The 21,393-nt window shown below is 42.7% G+C and overlaps 1 protein-coding gene across 1 annotated transcript in view; it reads right to left on the minus strand.

The window, feature by feature from the left end:
- LOC142197581 (pantetheinase-like) overlaps positions 1-21,393 on the minus strand; it is a 73,380-nt gene that overhangs the window by 38,552 nt on the left and 13,435 nt on the right. The window contains exon 3 of the mRNA XM_075267981.1: positions 7,083-7,275. Coding sequence (XP_075124082.1) covers positions 7,083-7,275 — 193 coding nt within the window. The remainder of the gene's footprint in view (positions 1-7,082; positions 7,276-21,393) is intronic.

The raw sequence follows: 21,393 nt of genomic DNA on the forward strand, positions 1-21,393 counted from the left end.
AGTAGTAAAAATTGTGGGTGCACATAACCCCAATATATTCTTTGAATTCCCAGTCAGACAATGGCACTATATACCAGTAGCAAAAATTGTGGGTGCACATAACCCCAATATATTCTTTGAATTCCCAGTGAGACAATGGCACTGTATACCAGTAGTAAAAATTGTGGGTGCACATAACCCCAATATATTCTTTGAATTCCCAGTGAGACAATGGCACTGTATAGCAGTAGCAAAAATTGTGGGTGCACGTAACCCCCATATATTCTTTGAATTCCCAGTCAGACAATGGCACTATATACCAGTAGCAAAAATTGTGGGTGCACATAACCCCAATATATTCTTTGAATTACCAGTCAGACAATGGCACTGTATACCAGTAGTAAAAATTGTGGGTGCACATAACCCCAATATATTCTTTGAATTCCCAGTCAGACAATGGCACTGTATACCAGTAGTAAAAATTGTGGGTGCACATAACCCCAATATATTCTTTGAATTACCAGTGAGACAATGGCACTGTATACCAGTAGTAAAAATTGTGGGTGCACATAACCCCAATATATTCTTTGAATTCCCAGTCAGACAATGGCACTATATACCAGTAGCAAAAATTGTGGGTGCACATAACCCCAATATATTCTTTGAATTCCCAGTGAGACAATGGCACTGTATACCAGTAGTAAAAATTGTGGGTGCACATAACCCCAATATATTCTTTGAATTCCCAGTGAGACAATGGCACTGTATAGCAGTAGCAAAAATTGTGGGTGCACGTAACCCCCATATATTCTTTGAATTCCCAGTGAGACAATGGCACTGTATACCAGTAGTAAAAATTGTGGGTGCACGTAACCCCAATATATTCTTTGAATTCCCAGTCAGACAATGGCACTATATACCAGTAGCAAAAATTGTGGGTGCACATAACCCCAATATATTCTTTGAATTCCCAGTGAGACAATGGCACTGTATACCAGTAGTAAAAATTGTGGGTGCACATAACCCCAATATATTCTTTGAATTCCCAGTGAGACAATGGCACTGTATAGCAGAAGCAAAAATTGTGGGTGCACGTAACCCCCATATATTCTTTGAATTCCCAGTCAGACAATGGCACTATATACCAGTAGCAAAAATTGTGGGTGCACATAACCCCAATATATTCTTTGAATTACCAGTGAGACAATGGCACTGTATACCAGTAGTAAAAATTGTGGGTGCACATAACCCCAATATATTCTTTGAATTCCCAGTCAGACAATGGCACTGTATACCAGTAGTAAAAATTGTGGGTGCACATAACCCCAATATATTCTTTGAATTACCAGTGAGACAATGGCACTGTATACCAGTAGTAAAAATTGTGGGTGCACATAACCCCAATATATTCTTTGAATTCCCAGTCAGACAATGGCACTATATACCAGTAGCAAAAATTGTGGGTGCACATAACCCCAATATATTCTTTGAATTCCCAGTGAGACAATGGCACTGTATAGCAGTAGCAAAAATTGTGGGTGCACGTAACCCCAATATATTCTTTGAATTCCCAGTCAGACAATGGCACTATATACCAGTAGCAAAAATTGTGGGTGCACATAACCCCAATATATTCTTTGAATTCCCAGTCAGACAATGGCACTGTATACCAGTAGTAAAAATTGTGGGTGCACATAACCCCAATATATTCTTTGAATTCCCAGTGAGACAATGGCACTGTATAGCAGTAGCAAAAATTGTGGGTGCACGTAACCCCCATATATTCTTTGAATTCCCAGTGAGACAATGGCACTGTATACCAGTAGTAAAAATTGTGGGTGCACGTAACCCCAATATATTCTTTGAATTCCCAGTCAGACAATGGCACTATATACCAGTAGCAAAAATTGTGGGTGCACATAACCCCAATATATTCTTTGAATTCCCAGTCAGACAATGGCACTGTATACCAGTAGTAAAAATTGTGGGTGCACATAACCCCAATATATTCTTTGAATTACCAGTGAGACAATGGCACTGTATACCAGTAGTAAAAATTGTGGGTGCACATAACCCCCATATATTCTTTGAATTCCCAGTGAGACAATGGCACTGTATACCAGTAGTAAAAATTGTGGGTGCACGTAACCCCAATATATTCTTTGAATTCCCAGTCAGACAATGGCACTATATACCAGTAGCAAAAATTGTGGGTGCACATAACCCCAATATATTCTTTGAATTCCCAGTCAGACAATGGCACTGTATACCAGTAGTAAAAATTGTGGGTGCACATAACCCCAATATATTCTTTGAATTACCAGTGAGACAATGGCACTGTATACCAGTAGTAAAAATTGTGGGTGCACATAACCCCAATATATTCTTTGAATTCCCAGTCAGACAATGGCACTATATACCAGTAGCAAAAATTGTGGGTGCACATAACCCCAATATATTCTTTGAATTCCCAGTGAGACAATGGCACTGTATACCAGTAGTAAAAATTGTGGGTGCACATAACCCCAATATATTCTTTGAATTCCCAGTGAGACAATGGCACTGTATAGCAGTAGCAAAAATTGTGGGTGCACGTAACCCCCATATATTCTTTGAATTCCCAGTGAGACAATGGCACTGTATACCAGTAGTAAAAATTGTGGGTGCACGTAACCCCAATATATTCTTTGAATTCCCAGTCAGACAATGGCACTATATACCAGTAGCAAAAATTGTGGGTGCACATAACCCCAATATATTCTTTGAATTCCCAGTCAGACAATGGCACTGTATACCAGTAGTAAAAATTGTGGGTGCACATAACCCCAATATATTCTTTGAATTACCAGTGAGACAATGGCACTGTATACCAGTAGTAAAAATTGTGGGTGCACATAACCACAATATATTCTTTGAATTCCCAGTCAGACAATGGCACTATATACCAGTAGCAAAAATTGTGGGTGCACATAACCCCAATATATTCTTTGAATTCCCAGTGAGACAATGGCACTGTATACCAGTAGTAAAAATTGTGGGTGCACATAACCCCAATATATTCTTTGAATTCCCAGTGAGACAATGGCACTGTATAGCAGTAGCAAAAATTGTGGGTGCACGTAACCCCAATATATTCTTTGAATTCCCAGTCAGACAATGGCACTGTATACCAGTAGTAAAAATTGTGGGTGCACATAACCCCAATATATTCTTTGAATTACCAGTGAGACAATGGCACTGTATACCAGTAGTAAAAATTGTGGGTGCACATAACCACAATATATTCTTTGAATTCCCAGTCAGACAATGGCACTATATACCAGTAGCAAAAATTGTGGGTGCACATAACCCCAATATATTCTTTGAATTCCCAGTGAGACAATGGCACTGTATACCAGTAGTAAAAATTGTGGGTGCACATAACCCCAATATATTCTTTGAATTCCCAGTGAGACAATGGCACTGTATAGCAGTAGCAAAAATTGTGGGTGCACGTAACCCCAATATATTCTTTGAATTCCCAGTGAGACAATGGCACTGTATAGCAGTAGCAAAAATTGTGGGTGCACGTAACCCCCATATATTCTTTGAATTCCCAGTGAGACAATGGCACTGTATAGCAGTAGCAAAAATTGTGGGTGCACGTAACCCCCATATATTCTTTGAATTCCCAGTCAGACAATGGCACTGTATACCAGTAGTAAAAACTGTGGGTGCACATAACCCCAATATATTCTTTGAATTCCCAGTGAGACAATGGCACTGTATAGCAGTAGCAAAAATTGTGGGTGCACGTAACCCCAATATATTCTTTGAATTCCCAGTCAGACAATGGCACTATATACCAGTAGCAAAAATTGTGGGTGCACGTAACCCCAATATATTCTTTGAATTCCCAGTCAGACAATGGCACTATATACCAGTAGCAAAAATTGTGGGTGCACATAACCCCAATATATTCTTTGAATTCCCAGTCAGACAATGGCACTGTATACCAGTAGTAAAAATTGTGGGTGCACATAACCCCAATATATTCTTTGAATTCCCAGTGAGACAATGGCACTGTATAGCAGTAGCAAAAATTGTGGGTGCACATAACCCCCATATATTCTTTGAATTCCCAGTGAGACAATGGCACTGTATACCAGTAGTAAAAATTGTGGGTGCACGTAACCCCAATATATTCTTTGAATTCCCAGTCAGACAATGGCACTATATACCAGTAGCAAAAATTGTGGGTGCACATAACCCCAATATATTCTTTGAATTCCCAGTCAGACAATGGCACTGTATACCAGTAGTAAAAATTGTGGGTGCACATAACCCCAATATATTCTTTGAATTCCCAGTCAGACAATGGCACTGTATACCAGTAGTAAAAATTGTGGGTGCACATAACCCCAATATATTCTTTGAATTCCCAGTGAGACAATGGCACTGTATAGCAGTAGCAAAAATTGTGGGTGCACGTAACCCCCATATATTCTTTGAATTCCCAGTGAGACAATGGCACTGTATACCAGTAGTAAAAATTGTGGGTGCACGTAACCCCAATATATTCTTTGAATTCTCAGTCAGACAATGGCACTATATACCAGTAGCAAAAATTGTGGGTGCACATAACCCCAATATATTCTTTGAATTCCCAGTCAGACAATGGCACTGTATACCAGTAGTAAAAATTGTGGGTGCACATAACCCCAATATATTCTTTGAATTACCAGTGAGACAATGGCACTGTATACCAGTAGTAAAAATTGTGGGTGCACATAACCACAATATATTCTTTGAATTCCCAGTCAGACAATGGCACTATATACCAGTAGCAAAAATTGTGGGTGCACATAACCCCAATATATTCTTTGAATTCCCAGTGAGACAATGGCACTGTATACCAGTAGTAAAAATTGTGGGTGCACATAACCCCAATATATTCTTTGAATTCCCAGTGAGACAATGGCACTGTATAGCAGTAGCAAAAATTGTGGGTGCACGTAACCCCAATATATTCTTTGAATTCCCAGTGAGACAATGGCACTGTATACCAGTAGTAAAAATTGTGGGTGCACGTAACCCCAATATATTCTTTGAATTCCCAGTGAGACAATGGCACTGTATAGCAGTAGCAAAAATTGTGGGTGCACGTAACCCCCATATATTCTTTGAATTCCCAGTGAGACAATGGCACTGTATAGCAGTAGCAAAAATTTTGGGTGCACGTAACCCCCATATATTCTTTGAATTCCCAGTCAGACAATGGCACTGTATACCAGTAGTAAAAACTGTGGGTGCACATAACCCCAATATATTCTTTGAATTCCCAGTGAGACAATGGCACTGTATAGCAGTAGCAAAAATTGTGGGTGCACGTAACCCCAATATATTCTTTGAATTCCCAGTCAGACAATGGCACTATATACCAGTAGCAAAAATTGTGGGTGTATATAGCCCCAATTCTATTGCTAGGGGACTTGCAGGGTATTTCTGAGGTGAAGGTGGGGGGGCACACCGTTGGAACGGGGATTTGGGGTGTATATATGGGGTATACGGGAATACACTGTCAGTGTGTTCCATTCAAGATCCTGGGAAAGCTGGGTTGCGGCGATTGAGCCCGTCAGTGCCACGTTACACTGACAAGCTTCTCCCTGGAATTGAAGTTATATGTAAGCCCAATATATTCTTTGAATTCCCAGTCAGACAATGGCACTATATGGCAGTAGCAAAAATAGTGGGTGTATATAGCCCCAATTCTATTGCTAGGGGACTTGCAGGGTATTTCTGGGGTGAAGGTGGGGGGGCACACCGTTGGAACGGGTATCGGGGGTATATATCGGGTATACGGGAATACACTGACAGTGTATTCCATTCAGGATCCTGGGAAAGCTGGGTTGCGGCGATTGAGCCCGTCAGTGCCACGTTACACTGACAAGCTTCTCCCTGGAATTTAGCTCTTACAAGAGCTGTTGTGGTTGTCTTCTCCTTCCTATCCTAGCCTGTCCCTGCCTACCCAGAATCTAAGCCCTAGCTAGCTGGACGGAAACCTCCGTCCCCGGTGAATTGCAAGCTCAGAATGACGCGAACCTGGGCGTCGCTGTTCTTTTAAATTAGAGGTCACATGTTTTCGGCAGCCAATGGGTTTTGCCTACTTTTTTCAACATCACCGGTGTCGTAGTTCCTGTCCCACCTACCCTGCGCTGTTATTGGAGCAAAATAGGCGCCAGGGAAGGTGGGAGGGGAATCGAGTAATGGCGCACTTTACCACGCGGTGTTCGATTCGATTCGAACATGCCGAATAGCCTAATATCCGATCGAACATGAGTTCGATAGAACACTGTTCGCTCATCTCTAACAAAGACCATTTCTCACCAGTGAATGTGCTGACAACTAAGTGACTGCTGTTGATGGTAAATTATGGCAGACACTACTTAATATAGACATAATGTATTAGGGGGCTTTCACATGTGTATTCCCCGTGGAATAGGACGGAGACCTGGGCGGACACAGGCGCAAGTCTGAACACCCCCTTACATAAATCTAATCTAATCTCTTGCTTTCCCATTACACATGTATGCTAAATGGGAAAAAAGGAGGAAGGTGCTGCCTTGTCCTAATCTCCTCCAACATGGACTAGCATCGTGGTAAATATGGCAGCCACTTTCTTATGACAACCCTGGGTGTAACAAGGTCCTATGCTATACAATTTAATACCAGAGAAGTATCTGCAATGTTATCCTTTCTTTCCCAGTTTATGGTAGGCCTTATGTTCGTGTGTTACAGTTTGAATTAGAAAATATTTCATAAAAGTAACATTTAATGTATAAGCATCTAGTATTGCAAGTCCAAACATACAGATTTCTCATATTAGATCAGGAAGGAAGGAGGGGCATTTGCTACAGCAAAGTAAAATGATCAAACAAATACATTCTTTGATTAACTGGTTGAGCAGAAATTCTTAGAAATGCAAATTATGCTTAAAAAGACATGTTTATACCTTATTTTTTGCAATGTTTGTTTTTTTTTAACATATTGTTTTCTAAATGGAGTGTGGACAAAGCCTTATCCTGTGTTTTTTGCCTCAAAATGGCTTAAAATGGAATACTTACCTTGTGATAACGTGCTACAAGTTTTCCTTCTGGATCAAACACAACAGTAGTATCATAAAAATAATATCCATCCAGAGGACAGTGCGAGTCACTAGCGTTACAACGTTTCTTGTCCCCAAAGTTTGCAGCAAAATAAATCGAATTGTTCTTTGCAATGCAGCTTAGTCTTTCCTGAACTGGTGCTCGACCAAACCTAAAGGTATTCCCAGTAAAGATGGAAGCATGTTACAATGATATACATCATTGCCCTATGCTTTAGAGGATTAAAAAACTACAGAAAGGTTTGTTTAATGTATGGTGAAATTAGTTTTTCAGTATATGTACATTTTAGTTTAAAAAAAATGTATTCCATGAAATTGTTATGGTTATAAGGATATCTTTACACCGTATGGCCAATTATACAGTGACATGCAAAAGTTTGGACACCCCTGGTCAAAATCACTGTTATTCTAAACAGTTAAGCAAGTTGAAGATAGAATGATCTTCATAAGGCGTAACATTAAAGATGACACATTCCCAATGTATTTTTTGGACAAAATTTTTTTTTTTTCATATTTTACATTTTCAACAAAAAAAAAAAAATAATTAAAATGGCCCAATGCAAAAATTTGGGCACCCTGCATGGTTAGTACCTAGTAGCACCCCCTTTGACAAGTATCACAGCATGTAAACGCTTTTTGTACCGCCCTTTTTTCATGTCTGGCCACAGTCTATCAAGTCTAGGACAGATTCTGAACTTCCTATAAACAGGTCTTCAGTCACATGGGTTGGCTGGCTATTCTGTAAGGGAATTGCTAGTAGTGCAGTTGGCTAGTGCTGCTGCTGCTGCTGCTGAAACCAGGGAGGAAGTGGAAGACGGCGACATTGAGTCCTAAACTAGACCCAGCCCCTGTCCCTACCTACATGCCTCGGCTACCCCAAGTCTCTTCTCTAAATAAGTGTTACACAGACTAGGACAAGACAAACAACACAGAAGAGGAGTCAGCGACCCGAGGTCAAACCAGAGAAAAAGCAGTAATAAATCCCAATCCAAAAGAGAAGTCACAAGGGAAGCCAAAGGTCAGAAGTCAGTAATACAATACAATAACAAGAAAACAGCTTAGCAAGGACAAAGTCACAGGACAGAGTCACAATAACCAGCAAACATGTGTGAGCTGATGACCTGTTTATAGGAAGTCCAAGACCTGACCCAGACTTGATTGGTAGATTGGCTGTCCATCACACGGGAAAGGCTAAAATTAATTATTAGAGGAACAGAGGAAATCAAGGAGCAGAAGATGGGGAATAGGGCAGTATTCACACAGAGTAACAAGAACCAAAAGCAAGGAATCATAACTGAATACGCCTGCTACACCGCAGCATGCATGCGGAGGGTGGTGAAGACCCGAACAGGAAGAGACGTTACAATGTGTTTAGGATCATTATCCATTGGTAGAAACCATCCTCTTTTCAATTTCAAGTTTTTTACAGATGGTGTTATGTTTTCTTCAAGTATTTGCTGAATCCATTCTTCCCTCTACCCGTGAAATATTCCCTGTGCCATTGGCTGCAACACAACCCCAAAGCATGATTGATCCACCCCCATGCTTAATGTTTGGAGAGATGTTCTTTTCTTGAAATTCTATGCCCTTTTTTCTCTAAACGTACCTTGATCATTGTAGCCAACCTCATAAGTCCACAGGACTGAGTCTGCTAAATCTTCCTGAAGGCCTTTTGCAGTCAAGTGGGGGTCCTGATTTGCCTTTCTGGCAATCCTACAAGCAGTTGTCTCTGAAATTTGTATTGGCCTTCCAGACCTTATCTTGACCTCCGCTGTTTCTGGTTACTGCCATTTCACTTTGTCATGTCTTAATTAAACTTTGAACTGAGGAAAGGGTAACTTGAAAACACTTTGCTATCTTCTTATCACCTTCTCCTGCTTTGTGGGCCTTGACCATTGTCATTTTCAGAGTGCTAGGCAGCTGCTTAGAAGAACTCATCGTTTAATCTTCAACTTGCTTAATGGCTTACAATAACACTCATTTTGACCAGGGGTCGCCAAACTTTTGCATGCCACTGTATATGATCAAACCTTCATGAACTTACTGAACTTCCCATTCTATAAACCATAGGAATCAATATTGACATTGTGTCTCTTTTATAGGCTTTCCACAATCTTTTGGAGTGTGACTGGGATTTTGCGCCCATTCAGCCAAAAGAGACTTTGTGATGTATGCACTCATTTTGGGGGAGAAAATCTAACTCAATTCCACTGTGAAAGGTGTTTGATAGCTTTGACATCAGGGCTAAGTGCAGATCACTCAAGTTTCTCCACAACAAAGTCATTAAACCATGACTTTATGAACCTCAATGAATATAAGGAGTTTAAACCTTAACGTATAGACCATACAATTATGTTTGCTCCCACAAATGTAGGTACTAAGCATTCCATGAGAGGCATAACATAAAGCTGCTGGACCCAATGAAAATTCTGCAGTCCGGGACCCCCAACTATAATGTATTGTTTATAGTATCATTCTCTTTATAGTAGGAAGATATTCCTTATGGGACTCCTAACACTCCTAGGCCTGGGTGTATCCACACCCTCTGCAGCCTCAAGTTACACCCCAGTAATCTCCAGGTGTCTGCCAAACTTAGACTCATTCATGAGACTGTCAGGCAGTAAAATGATTTCATCACTTCAGAGAACATGTTTTTCCTGCTCCAGAATCTAGTGGTGCCATGCCTACTTCCAGCTTTTATTGTGAATTGTGACCTTAGCTTGTGCGCAGTATCTTGAATTCCTATTTTATGAAGCTACCGGCATATAGATCTTGTGATGATGTCAATAAAACACCTACTAGACCAGGCCTAGCAGATTACTAATATCAGAAGCTGACATATTGCAAAGGTGGTGTTCTATGGCAGTGCCATGTTTTACTGGCTCTTCAGTGTGAACTAAGCTCCTAGGAAAGATGTCTATGTTCAAAAGTCAACATGCCATAGCATGGTTAATTTTAATGCATTGGATTCATTTCTACAGTATTTGATGTGTTAAATATGAAGTTAACATTTGCTTCATCTATAGGTGGCATTTCTGTGTGCTTCATTTTATATACCGTATTTTTCGGACTATAAGACGCACCTAGGTTTTAGAGGAGGAAAATAGGGGAAAAAAATTTTGAAGCAAAAAATGGTAAAATATTTAATATATGGGAGTTGTAGTTTTGCAACAGCTGCAAGGCCACATTGACAGGTGACCCTGCAGCTGTACGGGGACGCATAGAGTGTTTTTTTTTTGCGGGGCCAGAAGTACTTTTTAGTTATACCATTTTGGGGAATATCTATTGCTTAGATCACCTTGTATTGAAAAAAAACCCGGTGGTTTATGACATATGATTTTCTACTTTTATATATATATTCTAGGGACAGGAGGTGATTTAGAACTTTTATTTATTTTATATTTTTATTATATATTTTTAAAGCTTTTTTTTTTTTTTTTTTTTTTTTTTACTATTTTATTCCCCCCCGGGGGCTTGAACCTGCAGTCGCTTGATTGCAAGTCCCATAGACGGCAATACAACTGTATTGCCGTCTATGGGACATTCTGTCTATTAGTATTACGGCTGGTCATAGAGACCAGCCGCAATACTAATATAGCAGTGACAGGCCTGGGAGCCTCATTAGGCTCCCGGCTGTCACCCGAACAGGTCGGCTCCTGCGATATCGCCGCGCAGGAGCCGGCCTGCAACTTTACAGGTACGGGGCCGGCCCCGGGGGAGAAGGGGCCACTGATACTGACCCGGCATCCGCTGTACTAGAGAGGCGGATGCCGGCACGGGATAGACGCCGGGGCCTGAGACATCGCTGCGCTCCTCTGCCCTGCATGAAGCCAGCAGCGGGGAGACGGAGGAGCGGAATAGCATCACCCCTGCCGCTGCTGGCTTCATGCAGGGCAGAGGAACGCAGCGATGTCTCAGGCCCCGGCACCTGTGCCGGCGTCTATCCTTTGCCGGCATTCGCCTCTCTATTACGGCGGGTGCCAGGCGCTACATTCAGACTATAAGACGCACCCTTCTTTTCCCCCCAAATTTTGGGGAAAAAAAGTGCGTCTTATAGTCCGAAAAATACGGTACTTCTTTGCAATGCAATGTCAGAAACAATTGTTCACATGTCTGGCAGAGGATCTTCAGAACAGACAAGTAGACCTCTAAAATTTGTATAAAGCAGAATATATGCAGCTCTGACCACCATGGAATGACCTGTATATGTATTACTGGATCTATTGTACGAGCAAATGGGCTGCACAGAGAAACCCCCGGACTGTTTCACGGGGTAGGCAATAGTCAAAAAACAAAAAATTACTCCAGCATGCCCAATTACCGTATTTTTCGGACTATAAGACGCACCGGACCATAAGACGCACTAAGGTTTTAGAGGAGGAAAATAGGGAAAAAAAAAATTTTAAGGAAAAAAAATTGGTGAAATATTTAATAACCTAATAATATAATATTTCACCAATGTAAATAGAACCGGGGGCTTTCGGACACAGGGATACCAAATGTGTATGTGTTTCACAGTAATGTTTTTGTTTTATATGTATTGTAGGGCTATGGGGGTGATTTGAACATATCTATCTAATCTATCTATCCTATCTATCTAATCTATCCTATCTATCTATCCATCTATCTATCTCCTATCTATCTATCTATCTATCTATCTATCTATCTGTCTGTCTGTCTGTCTGTCTGTCTGTCTGTCTGTCTATCTATTCTATCTAATCTCATCCATGGATGGAAAGAGACACCCTGCAGTGAAGCTATGTAAGAATAGAAAAAGGGGCGGGCCAGACGGGTGAAGGAGGTGTGGTTTTCTAAGCAAACTTGAAAACACACCTCTTTCACCTGTCTGGCTCGTCCCTCCTTCACTGCCTCTCAGATCTTGCTCCTGCAATGATGCCACACAGGCAGGGAAGGAGGGGCGGGCCAGACGGGTGAAGGAGGTGTGGTTTTCTCGGCAAGCTTGAAACCACGCCTCTTTCACCCGTCTGGCTCGTCCCTCCTTCACTGCCTCTCAGATGTCGCTTCTGCAATGAAGCCACACAGGCAGGGAAGTAGGGGCGGGCCAGAAGGGTGAAGGAGGTGTGGTTTCAAGCTTGCCGAGAAAACCACGCCTCCTCCTCCCGTTTGGCCCGCCCCTCCTTCCCTGTCTGTGTGGCATTATTGCAGGAGCCAGATCTGAGAGGCAGTGAAGGAGGGACGAGCCAGACGGGTAAAAGAGGCGTGGTTTTCTCGGCAAGCTTGAAACCACGCTTCCTTCACCTGTCTGGCCCGCCCCTACTTCCCTGCCTCTCAGATCTCGCTCCTGCAAACACGCGACACAGACAGGGAAGGAGGGGCAGAGCAGGCAGGCACCGTGCTGCTCTTCTTTTCATTCGCACAGACGGGACACAGACGCTGCGCACGCTGCATTCGGACTATAAGACGCACACACATTTTCCTCCCATATTGGGAGGAAAAAAAGTGCGTCTTATAGTCCGAAAAATACGGTATATATAAAATATAACTTTTACTTCAAAAAATTTAAAACATAGTACAGATATTGGTTAATCCGATTACATACAGAGCCCAGAAGACCCTATTGACTATAATGAGGTCTGTCGAGTGTCCATCGTTATAAATTTTAGGCTAGGTTCACACTTGTGTTAGGCTCTTTGTCGTTCAGGTCCGCAGGGGGATGGTAATAACAGAGTCTGTGCACTAAAACAATGGTTAGCTGCGAACCACATAGGCCACTGATGGCGAACCTTTTAGAGACAGAGTAAATCACTGTAGGAGTAAATAAAATATAACTTTTAATAATCTTTCTTAAAAATGGCCTCAATTTATTTAATGTTTTTTAAATGTTTTTTAAAAAAAACTGTACTATGACCTCATTGATAAAGGGTAACCAATAATTCACCACACTCATATCCGCACTCTCTCGCAACCCCAAACAACTATTCTCCACCTTCAACTCCCTCCTCCGTCCTCCCGCCCCCCCTCTGACATCACTTATCTCAGCTGACGACTTCGCCTCCTACTTCAAAACTAAAATTGACACCATCAGAGACAGCCTCACCCTACTCCCCCGACAATCCATCCACCCAACTACTCACTGCTCCCCATCCCTGACCTGTTTCTCCTCCATCACTGATGAAAAACTCTCCTCCCTAATCTCCAAATCCCACCTCACCTCCTGTGCGCTCGACCCAATTCAATCACATCTCATCCCCAAGCTCACTGAAGTTATCACTCCAGCCCTAATCCATCTCTTCAATCTATCCCTAACCAATGGATCCTTCCCCTCAGCCTTCAAACACGCCACTGTCACTCCTATACTTAAGAAACCGTCCCTGGACCCGTCCTCTCCTGCCAACTATCGTCCCATCTCACTGCTCCCGTACGCCTCAAAACTTCTCGAGCAACACGTCCACTCAGAACTCTCCTCCTATCTCTCGTCCAACCTGCTCTTTGACAGACTTCAGTCAGGCTTCAGACCCCGGCACTCCACTGAAACTGCCCTAACAAAAGTCACTAATGACCTGCTAACCGCCAAAGCCAAGCGCCATTACTCTGTCCTCCTCCTCCTCGACCTCTCCTCTGCCTTTGACACAGTTGACTACTCCCTCCTGTTAGAAATTCTCTCATCCCTTGGTATCTCAGACCTGGCCCATTCCTGGATCTCCTCATACCTCTCTGACCGCACATTCAGCGTCTCCCACTCGCACACCACCTCCTCACCACGCCCTCTCTCTGTAGGTGTCCCCCAAGGCTCCGTCCTAGGACCCCTCCTGTTCTCCATCTACACCCTTGGCCTGGGCCAACTCATAGAATCTCATGGCTTTCAGTACCATTGCTATGCCGACGACACCCAAATATATATCTCTGGACCAGACATTACCTCCCTGTTGGCCAGAGTTCCAGATTGTTTAGCGGCCGTAGCCTCCTTCCTCTCCTCCCGCTTTCTCAAACTCAACATGGAGAAAACAGAGTTTATCATCTTCAGCCCATCCTGTATGGCCCCTCCACCTGACCCATCTATCAAAGTTAATGGAACCCCACTTACCCCTGTCCCACAGGCCCGATGCCTTGGGGTAACCCTGGACTCTGACCTATCCTTCAAACCACATATTCAAACCCTCAACACCTCTTGTCGCCTCCAGCTCAAGAACATCCACCGAATCCGCTCCTTCCTCACCCCAGAAACTACCAAGATGCTCGTCCAGGCCCTCATAATCTCCCGCTTAGACTACTGCAACACCCTTCTGCATGGACTCCCGGCAAACACCCTCGCCCCCCTCCAGTCCACCTTAAACTGTGCTGCTCGCTTAATCCACCTCACCCCCCGATCTTCATCGGCTGCTCCCCTCTGCCAGTCCCTCCACTGGTTACCCATAGCCCAGCGAATTGAGTTCAAGCTACTAACGCTAACATACAAAGCCATCCACAACCTGTCCCCTCCATATATCTCTGACCTCATCTCCCGCTACCTGCCCACACGTAACCTCAGATCCTCCAACGACCTCCTACTCCACTCTGCTCTCATCCGCTCCTCACACAACTGTCTCCAAGACTTCTCCCGTGCATCCCCCATACTCTGGAACTCCTTACCACGACACATAAGACTGACCCCCACAATCACAGGATTCAAGAAGGCCCTGAAGACTCACCTATTCAGGAAGGCCTACAACCCCCAATAACACTATCACCGCACCACCATCTGTACAGTCTCCCCCTCTCATTCTGTCTCTACCCCCTTCCCTCATAGATTGTAAGCCCTCGCGGGCAGGGCCCTCTACCCCACTGTGCCAGCCGATCACTGTTAGTATGATATGTACCTGTATATTTTGTGAATTGTATGTAACCCCCAAATGTAAAGCACCATGGAATTAATGGTGCTATATAAATAAACAATAATAATAATAATAATAATTATTATTATTAAGTCAGTCCCTGTCTGGTACAGCCATTAACAGTTTCATTCCCTGATAGTGTGCCAGGAGCTAATCTGGTATGCCCCAGTACACCTATATATCCCTGGAACTCTAGATGAAATCAGGTGCGAGGAAATCTAGATACAAATCCCTAGTGGTTCCACATAGGCTGTGAGTAAGGCCAGAGGGAGGTCCTGGAGGTGAAAGCTCTGTGAGCAGTCTCTGTTACTGACAGATTAACCCCCGTATATGATAATGACAACAGGAGCTATATTGAAACGGAGGATATTCAATACAGTACAGTCTCAAGTTCTCACAAGCCGTATTCTACTCAACTACACCTCACACAATGCCCTACTGATCTCAAGTATGCTCCAATTGCCTATGTTAACATTGTTGCCATTTAGGGTATAGTTACATTAGCCCTATTAGTCTCTATTCATGGGCTACGTATCCTAACTGGATAAATACAATATATGGTCCCTGATGTATCCACCACCTATTGTATAAGTTTTCCCTCACACTTCCCTCAACGCGTTTCGCTAGGGGTCTAGCCTAGCTCATCAGGAGGATGATAATGCAGGAGATGATAATATTTGCAGTTAAAACTGCATTTCCCGCGCCCTTGATGGTAGGACGCGGTATCAATATGTTGCCGGCGAGCCGGACTGCCGTCTCTTTATAGCCAAAACTCCGCCTCAAGACCCGCCTCCCGATGACTCAGCGTGCTCCCATTGGTCACGCCTATTCCTCTGTCATCCGGCTGTCTCGTACGGCGTGTTGGATCCATGAATGCTCACTACAATCCCTGTTTAGCTGGCCGGCGAACCACAGGTCCCAGCCAGTATACAAATGGCTTGATTTCTTTGCAGCTACGATTCTACTACTGGCCGGTGAACCACAGGTCCCAGCCAGTGTATAAATGACTTGATTTCTTTGCAGCTATGATTCTACTGCTATTAATAAATCTCAATCCAAAACTCAATCCAAGACTCCCTTGGATCTTATTGATTACATCAAATTAACCCATTCTTCAAAAGGGAAGTTATCCGCATCAGAGTGTGAACAGGGGTTTATTTTCATTCCTAACATGTAGGTTTAACCACATCAGAGTGTTTACCGGGATTTACTTAATTCCTAACATGTAGGTTAACCGCATCAGAGTGTGAACAGGTGTTTAATTTGTTCTTACTTGCAGATCAACTGCATCAGTGTGTGAACAGGGGTTTATTTTATTCGGGTCATAATCAAGATTCATATGATGTTTACACCAGAGTTACCCCCAAATATCAATAAACCAGGTTTATTATAATATCATAGCCTCCATTAGTTATCTTTACGGTTCAAAAGGTCCATAAATTTAGATGGATAGATCATTTGCATATATATACATATAATTTTATAGATAAATCAGATGGACAGGTACGTATTATAGAGATTTATCGATTCATTTATCGATTGATGTCAATGTATGTCTATACCTAATAAACCAATCAAACCATAACCCATTCCCCACTGTGTCCAGAATATTATTTTTCATGGAAAATGTCACACTTACTACCCCTAACTTAAATCCATAATAAGCTCCTTATTTAAATAAAACAACTGTAATTTATGTTTTCATTCAGGCCCCCCGGGGCGAGACTCTTAAGCCTAAATGTCCATTCGGCCTCCCTTTGCAAAATTCTTTTATCCAGGTCCCCTCCCCTAGGGTGCATTCTGACTACCTCAAGACCTTGGAAGGTTAAATTGTCCAGGCTGCCCCCATGTTGCTCCCATATATGTCGACTGAGAGTATGATCATCTTTTCGTCTGATGTTACCAACATGATCTAAAATACGCCTACAGAACTTGCGTTTCGTTTTGCCCACATAATTTTTTGGGCAGCCACAAGTGGCCATGTACACAAGTCCTGAGGTCTGGCAGTTTATAAAACCGCGAATGTCATACGATTCATTGGTAACAACACTCGAGAATTTTGAGCCCGTTTTGATGAAACTACAAGCTTTGCAGTGTCCACACCGGAATTTTCCTTCCGGGATGTGTTTTGATAGCCAGGTTGAGTCCGTTACGGGTGACAGATGACTATGCATCAATCTGTCCCTAAGGTTCCTGCCCCTTCGGTAGGTTATTGCGGGATATGGTGTCAACATTTTCTGAATGTCAGAATCCAATCTGAGCACATTCCAGTGTTTCGTCAAGATAGATCTCACTTCCTTATTCAAGTTATCATAGGTGCCTATTATGCGAATTTCATTCCCCGAGTCAACTTTAGGACGGGGGTTTAGGAGCGATGTACGGTCTTGATTAGACGCATGGTTGAATGCCTCCTGTAAAACGTCATTAGGGTAACCCCGTTCCATAAATCTAGTGGTAAGTTCCTCACATGCCGATCTAAACCCTGTATAGGAGGAACAGTTTTGTCTCATCCGTAAATATTGACTCCTAGGAATGCCTCTCCTAAGGGGTGCTGGATGGTAACTTCTCCATGAGAGCAAGCTGTTGGTAGCTGTATCCTTCCTAAACAGGTCAGTAGAGATATGACCCTGCCCATCAATCAAAATTTTCAGGTCCAGGAATGTGATCTCCTTATTACTAATACTAGCTGTAAATTTGAGGTTAATATTGTTATTATTTAGAACCCCAATAAAAGTATGAAATTCCTGTTCTGTACCTGTCCAAAAAAGCAGTATATTGTCAATATATCTCATCCAGTTATGGATCTTAGATGTAAATATGTCATTCTCCTCCGTAAAGACGAGCCGCTCCTCCCACCAGCCGAGATATAAATTTGCGAAACATGGTGCAGCAGGGCTGCCCATCGCGGTTCCGATCGACTGGTGGAAGAAGCGGCCATCAAACATGAAATAGTTATGTTTCAGGATGAATTTCAACAGATCCATAACCAACTGGTTATGTTCAACATGATAGTTGCTTCTTGCGGCCAGGAAGCGCCCCACACCCCAAATCATGGGTTAATGGGTTAATTTGATGTAATCAATAAGATCCAAGGGAGTCTTGGATTGAGTTTTGGATTGAGCTTTATTAATAGCAGTAGAATCATAGCTGCAAAGAAATCAAGTCATTTATACACTGGCTGGGACCTGTGGTTCACCGGCCAGTAGTAGAATCGTAGCTGCAAAGAAATCAAGCCATTTGTATACTGGCTGGGACCTGTGGTTCGCCGGCCAGCTAAACAGGGATTGTAGTGAGCATTCATGGATCCAACACGCCGTACGAGACAGCCGGATGACAGAGGAATAGGCGTGACCAATGGGAGCACGCTGAGTCATCGGGAGGAGGGTCTTGAGGCGGAGTTTTGGCTACAAAGAGACGGCAGTCCGGCTCGCCGGCAACATATTGATACCGCGTCCTACCATCAAGGGCGCGGGAAATGCAGTTTTAACTGCAAATATTATCATCCTCCTGATGAGCTAGGCTAGACCCCTAGCGAAACGCGTTGAGGGAAGTGTGAGGGAAAACTTATACAATAGGTGGTGGATACATCAGGGACCATATATTGTATTTATCCAGTTAGGATACGTAGCCCATGAATAGAGACTAATAGGGCTAATGTAACTATACCCTAAATGGCAACAATGTTAACATAGGCAATTGGAGCATACTTGAGATCAGTAGGGCATTGTGTGAGGTGTAGTTGAGTAGAATACGGCTTGTGAGAACGTGAGACTGTACTGTATTGAATATCCTCCGTTTCAATATAGCTCCTGTTGTCATTATCATATACGGGGGTTAATTTGTCAGTAACAGAGACTGCTCACAGAGCTTTCACCTCCAGGACCTCCCTCTGGCCTTACTCATAGCCTATGTGGAACCACTAGGGATTTGTATCTAGATTTCCTCGCACCTGATTTCATCTAGAGTTCCAGGGATATATAGGTGTACTGGGGCATACCAGATTAGCTCCTGGCACACTATCAGGGAATGAAACTGTTAATGGCTGTACCAGACAGGGACTGACTTAATAATTATTGGTTACCCTTTATCAATGAGGTCATAGTACAGTTTTTTAAAAAAAAACATTTAAAAAACATTAAATAAATTGAGGCCATTTTTAAGAAAGATTATTAAAAGTTATATTTTATTTACTCCTACAGTGATTTAGTCTTTATGTGAGTAACTCCCGTCAGTGATAAATTTTAGAGACAGAGTGCCCAAACTGCAACCCAAAACCCACTAAATTATCGTGAAATGCCAACACGGCAATTTAAACTTTGTACTGAAATGTAAAGATCTCTGCATTTAGTACTTTGAACAATTAATGTTCACTATTTACATCGAACAGGATCTGTTTTATAGTGACCGTGCAATGTTATTACTAGAGATGAGCGAACAGTGTTCTATCGAACTCATGTTCGATCGGATATTAGGCCGTTCGGCATGTTCGAATCGAATCGAACACCGCGTGGTAAAGTGCGCCATTACTCGATTCCCCTCCCACCTTCCCTGGCGCCTTTTTTGCTCCAATAACAGCACAGGGTAGGTGGGACAGGAACTACGACACCGGTGACGTTGAAAAAAGTAGGCAAAACCCATTGGCTGCCGAAAACATGTGACCTCTAATTTAAAAGAACAGCGCCGCCCAGGTTCGCGTCATTCTGAGCTTGCAATTCACCGAGGACGGAGGTTTCCGTCCAGCTAGCTAGGGCTTAGATTCTGGGTAGGCAGGGACAGGCTAGGATAGGAAGGAGAAGACAACCAACAGCTCTTATAAGAGCTAAATTCCAGGGAGAAGCTTGTCAGTGTAACGTGGCACTGACGGGCTCAATCGCCGCAACCCAGCTTTCCCAGGATCCTGAATGGAATACACTGTCAGTGTATTCCCGTATACCCGATATATACCCCGATACCCGTTCCAACGGTGTGCCCCCCCACCTTCACCCCAGAAATACCCTGCAAGTCCCCTAGCAATAGAATTGGGGCTATATACACCCACAATTTTTACTACTGGTATACAGTGCCATTGTCTGACTGGGAATTCAAAGAATATATTGGGAATACAAATACCCTCATTTCTTGCTACTGCCATATAGTGCCAGTGTCTGACTGGGAATTCAAAGAATATATTGGGGTTACGTGCACCCACAATTTTTACTACTGGTATACAGTGCCATTGTCTGACTGGGAATTCAAAGAATATATTGGGAATACAAATACCCTCATTTCTTGCTACTGCCATATAGTGCCAGTGTCTGACTGGGAATTCAAAGAATATATTGGGGTTACGTGCACCCACAATTTTTACTACTGGTATACAGTGCCATTGTCTGACTGGGAATTCAAAGAATATATTGGGAATACAAATACCCTCATTTCTTGCTACTGCCATATAGTGCCAGTGTCTGACTGGGAATTCAAAGAATATATTGGGGTTACGTGCACCCACAATTTTTACTACTGGTATACAGTGCCATTGTCTGACTGGGAATTCAAAGAATATATTGGGAATACAAATACCCTCATTTCTTGCTACTGCCATATAGTGCCAGTGTCTGACTGGTAATTCAAAGAATATATTGGGGTTACGTGCACCCACAATTTTTACTACTGGTATACAGTGCCATTGTCTGACTGGGAATTCAAAGAGTATATTGGGAATACAAATACCCTCATTTCTTGCTACTGCCATATAGTGCCAGTTTCTGACTGGGAATTCAAAGAATATATTGTGGTTACGTGCACCCACAATTTTTACTACTGGTATACAGTGCCATTGTCTGACTGGGAATTCAAAGAATATATTGGGGTTATAAATACCCTCATTTCTTGCTACTGCCATATAGTGCCAGTTTCTGACTGGTAATTCAAAGAATATATTGGGGTTACGTGCACCCACAATTTTTACTACTGGTATACAGTGCCATTGTCTGACTGGGAATTCAAAGAATATATTGGGGTTATAAATACCCTCATTTCTTGCTACTGCCATATAGTGCCAGTTTCTGACTGGTAATTCAAAGAATATATTGGGGTTACGTGCACCCACAATTTTTACTACTGGTATACAGTGCCATTGTCTGACTGGGAATTCAAAGAATATATTGGGGTTATAAATACCCTCATTTCTTGCTACTGCCATATAGTGCCAGTTTCTGACTGGTAATTCAAAGAATATATTGGGGTTACGTGCACCCACAATTTTTACTACTGGTATACAGTGCCATTGTCTGACTGGGAATTCAAAGAGTATATTGGGAATACAAATACCCTCATTTCTTGCTACTGCCATATAGTGCCAGTTTCTGACTGGGAATTCAAAGAATATATTGGGGTTACGTGCACCCACAATTTTTACTACTGGTATACAGTGCCATTGTCTGACTGGGAATTCAAAGA

Source organism: Leptodactylus fuscus, chromosome 3 (genome assembly GCF_031893055.1).
Source record: "Leptodactylus fuscus isolate aLepFus1 chromosome 3, aLepFus1.hap2, whole genome shotgun sequence".
Taxonomy (NCBI): domain Eukaryota; kingdom Metazoa; phylum Chordata; class Amphibia; order Anura; family Leptodactylidae; genus Leptodactylus; species Leptodactylus fuscus.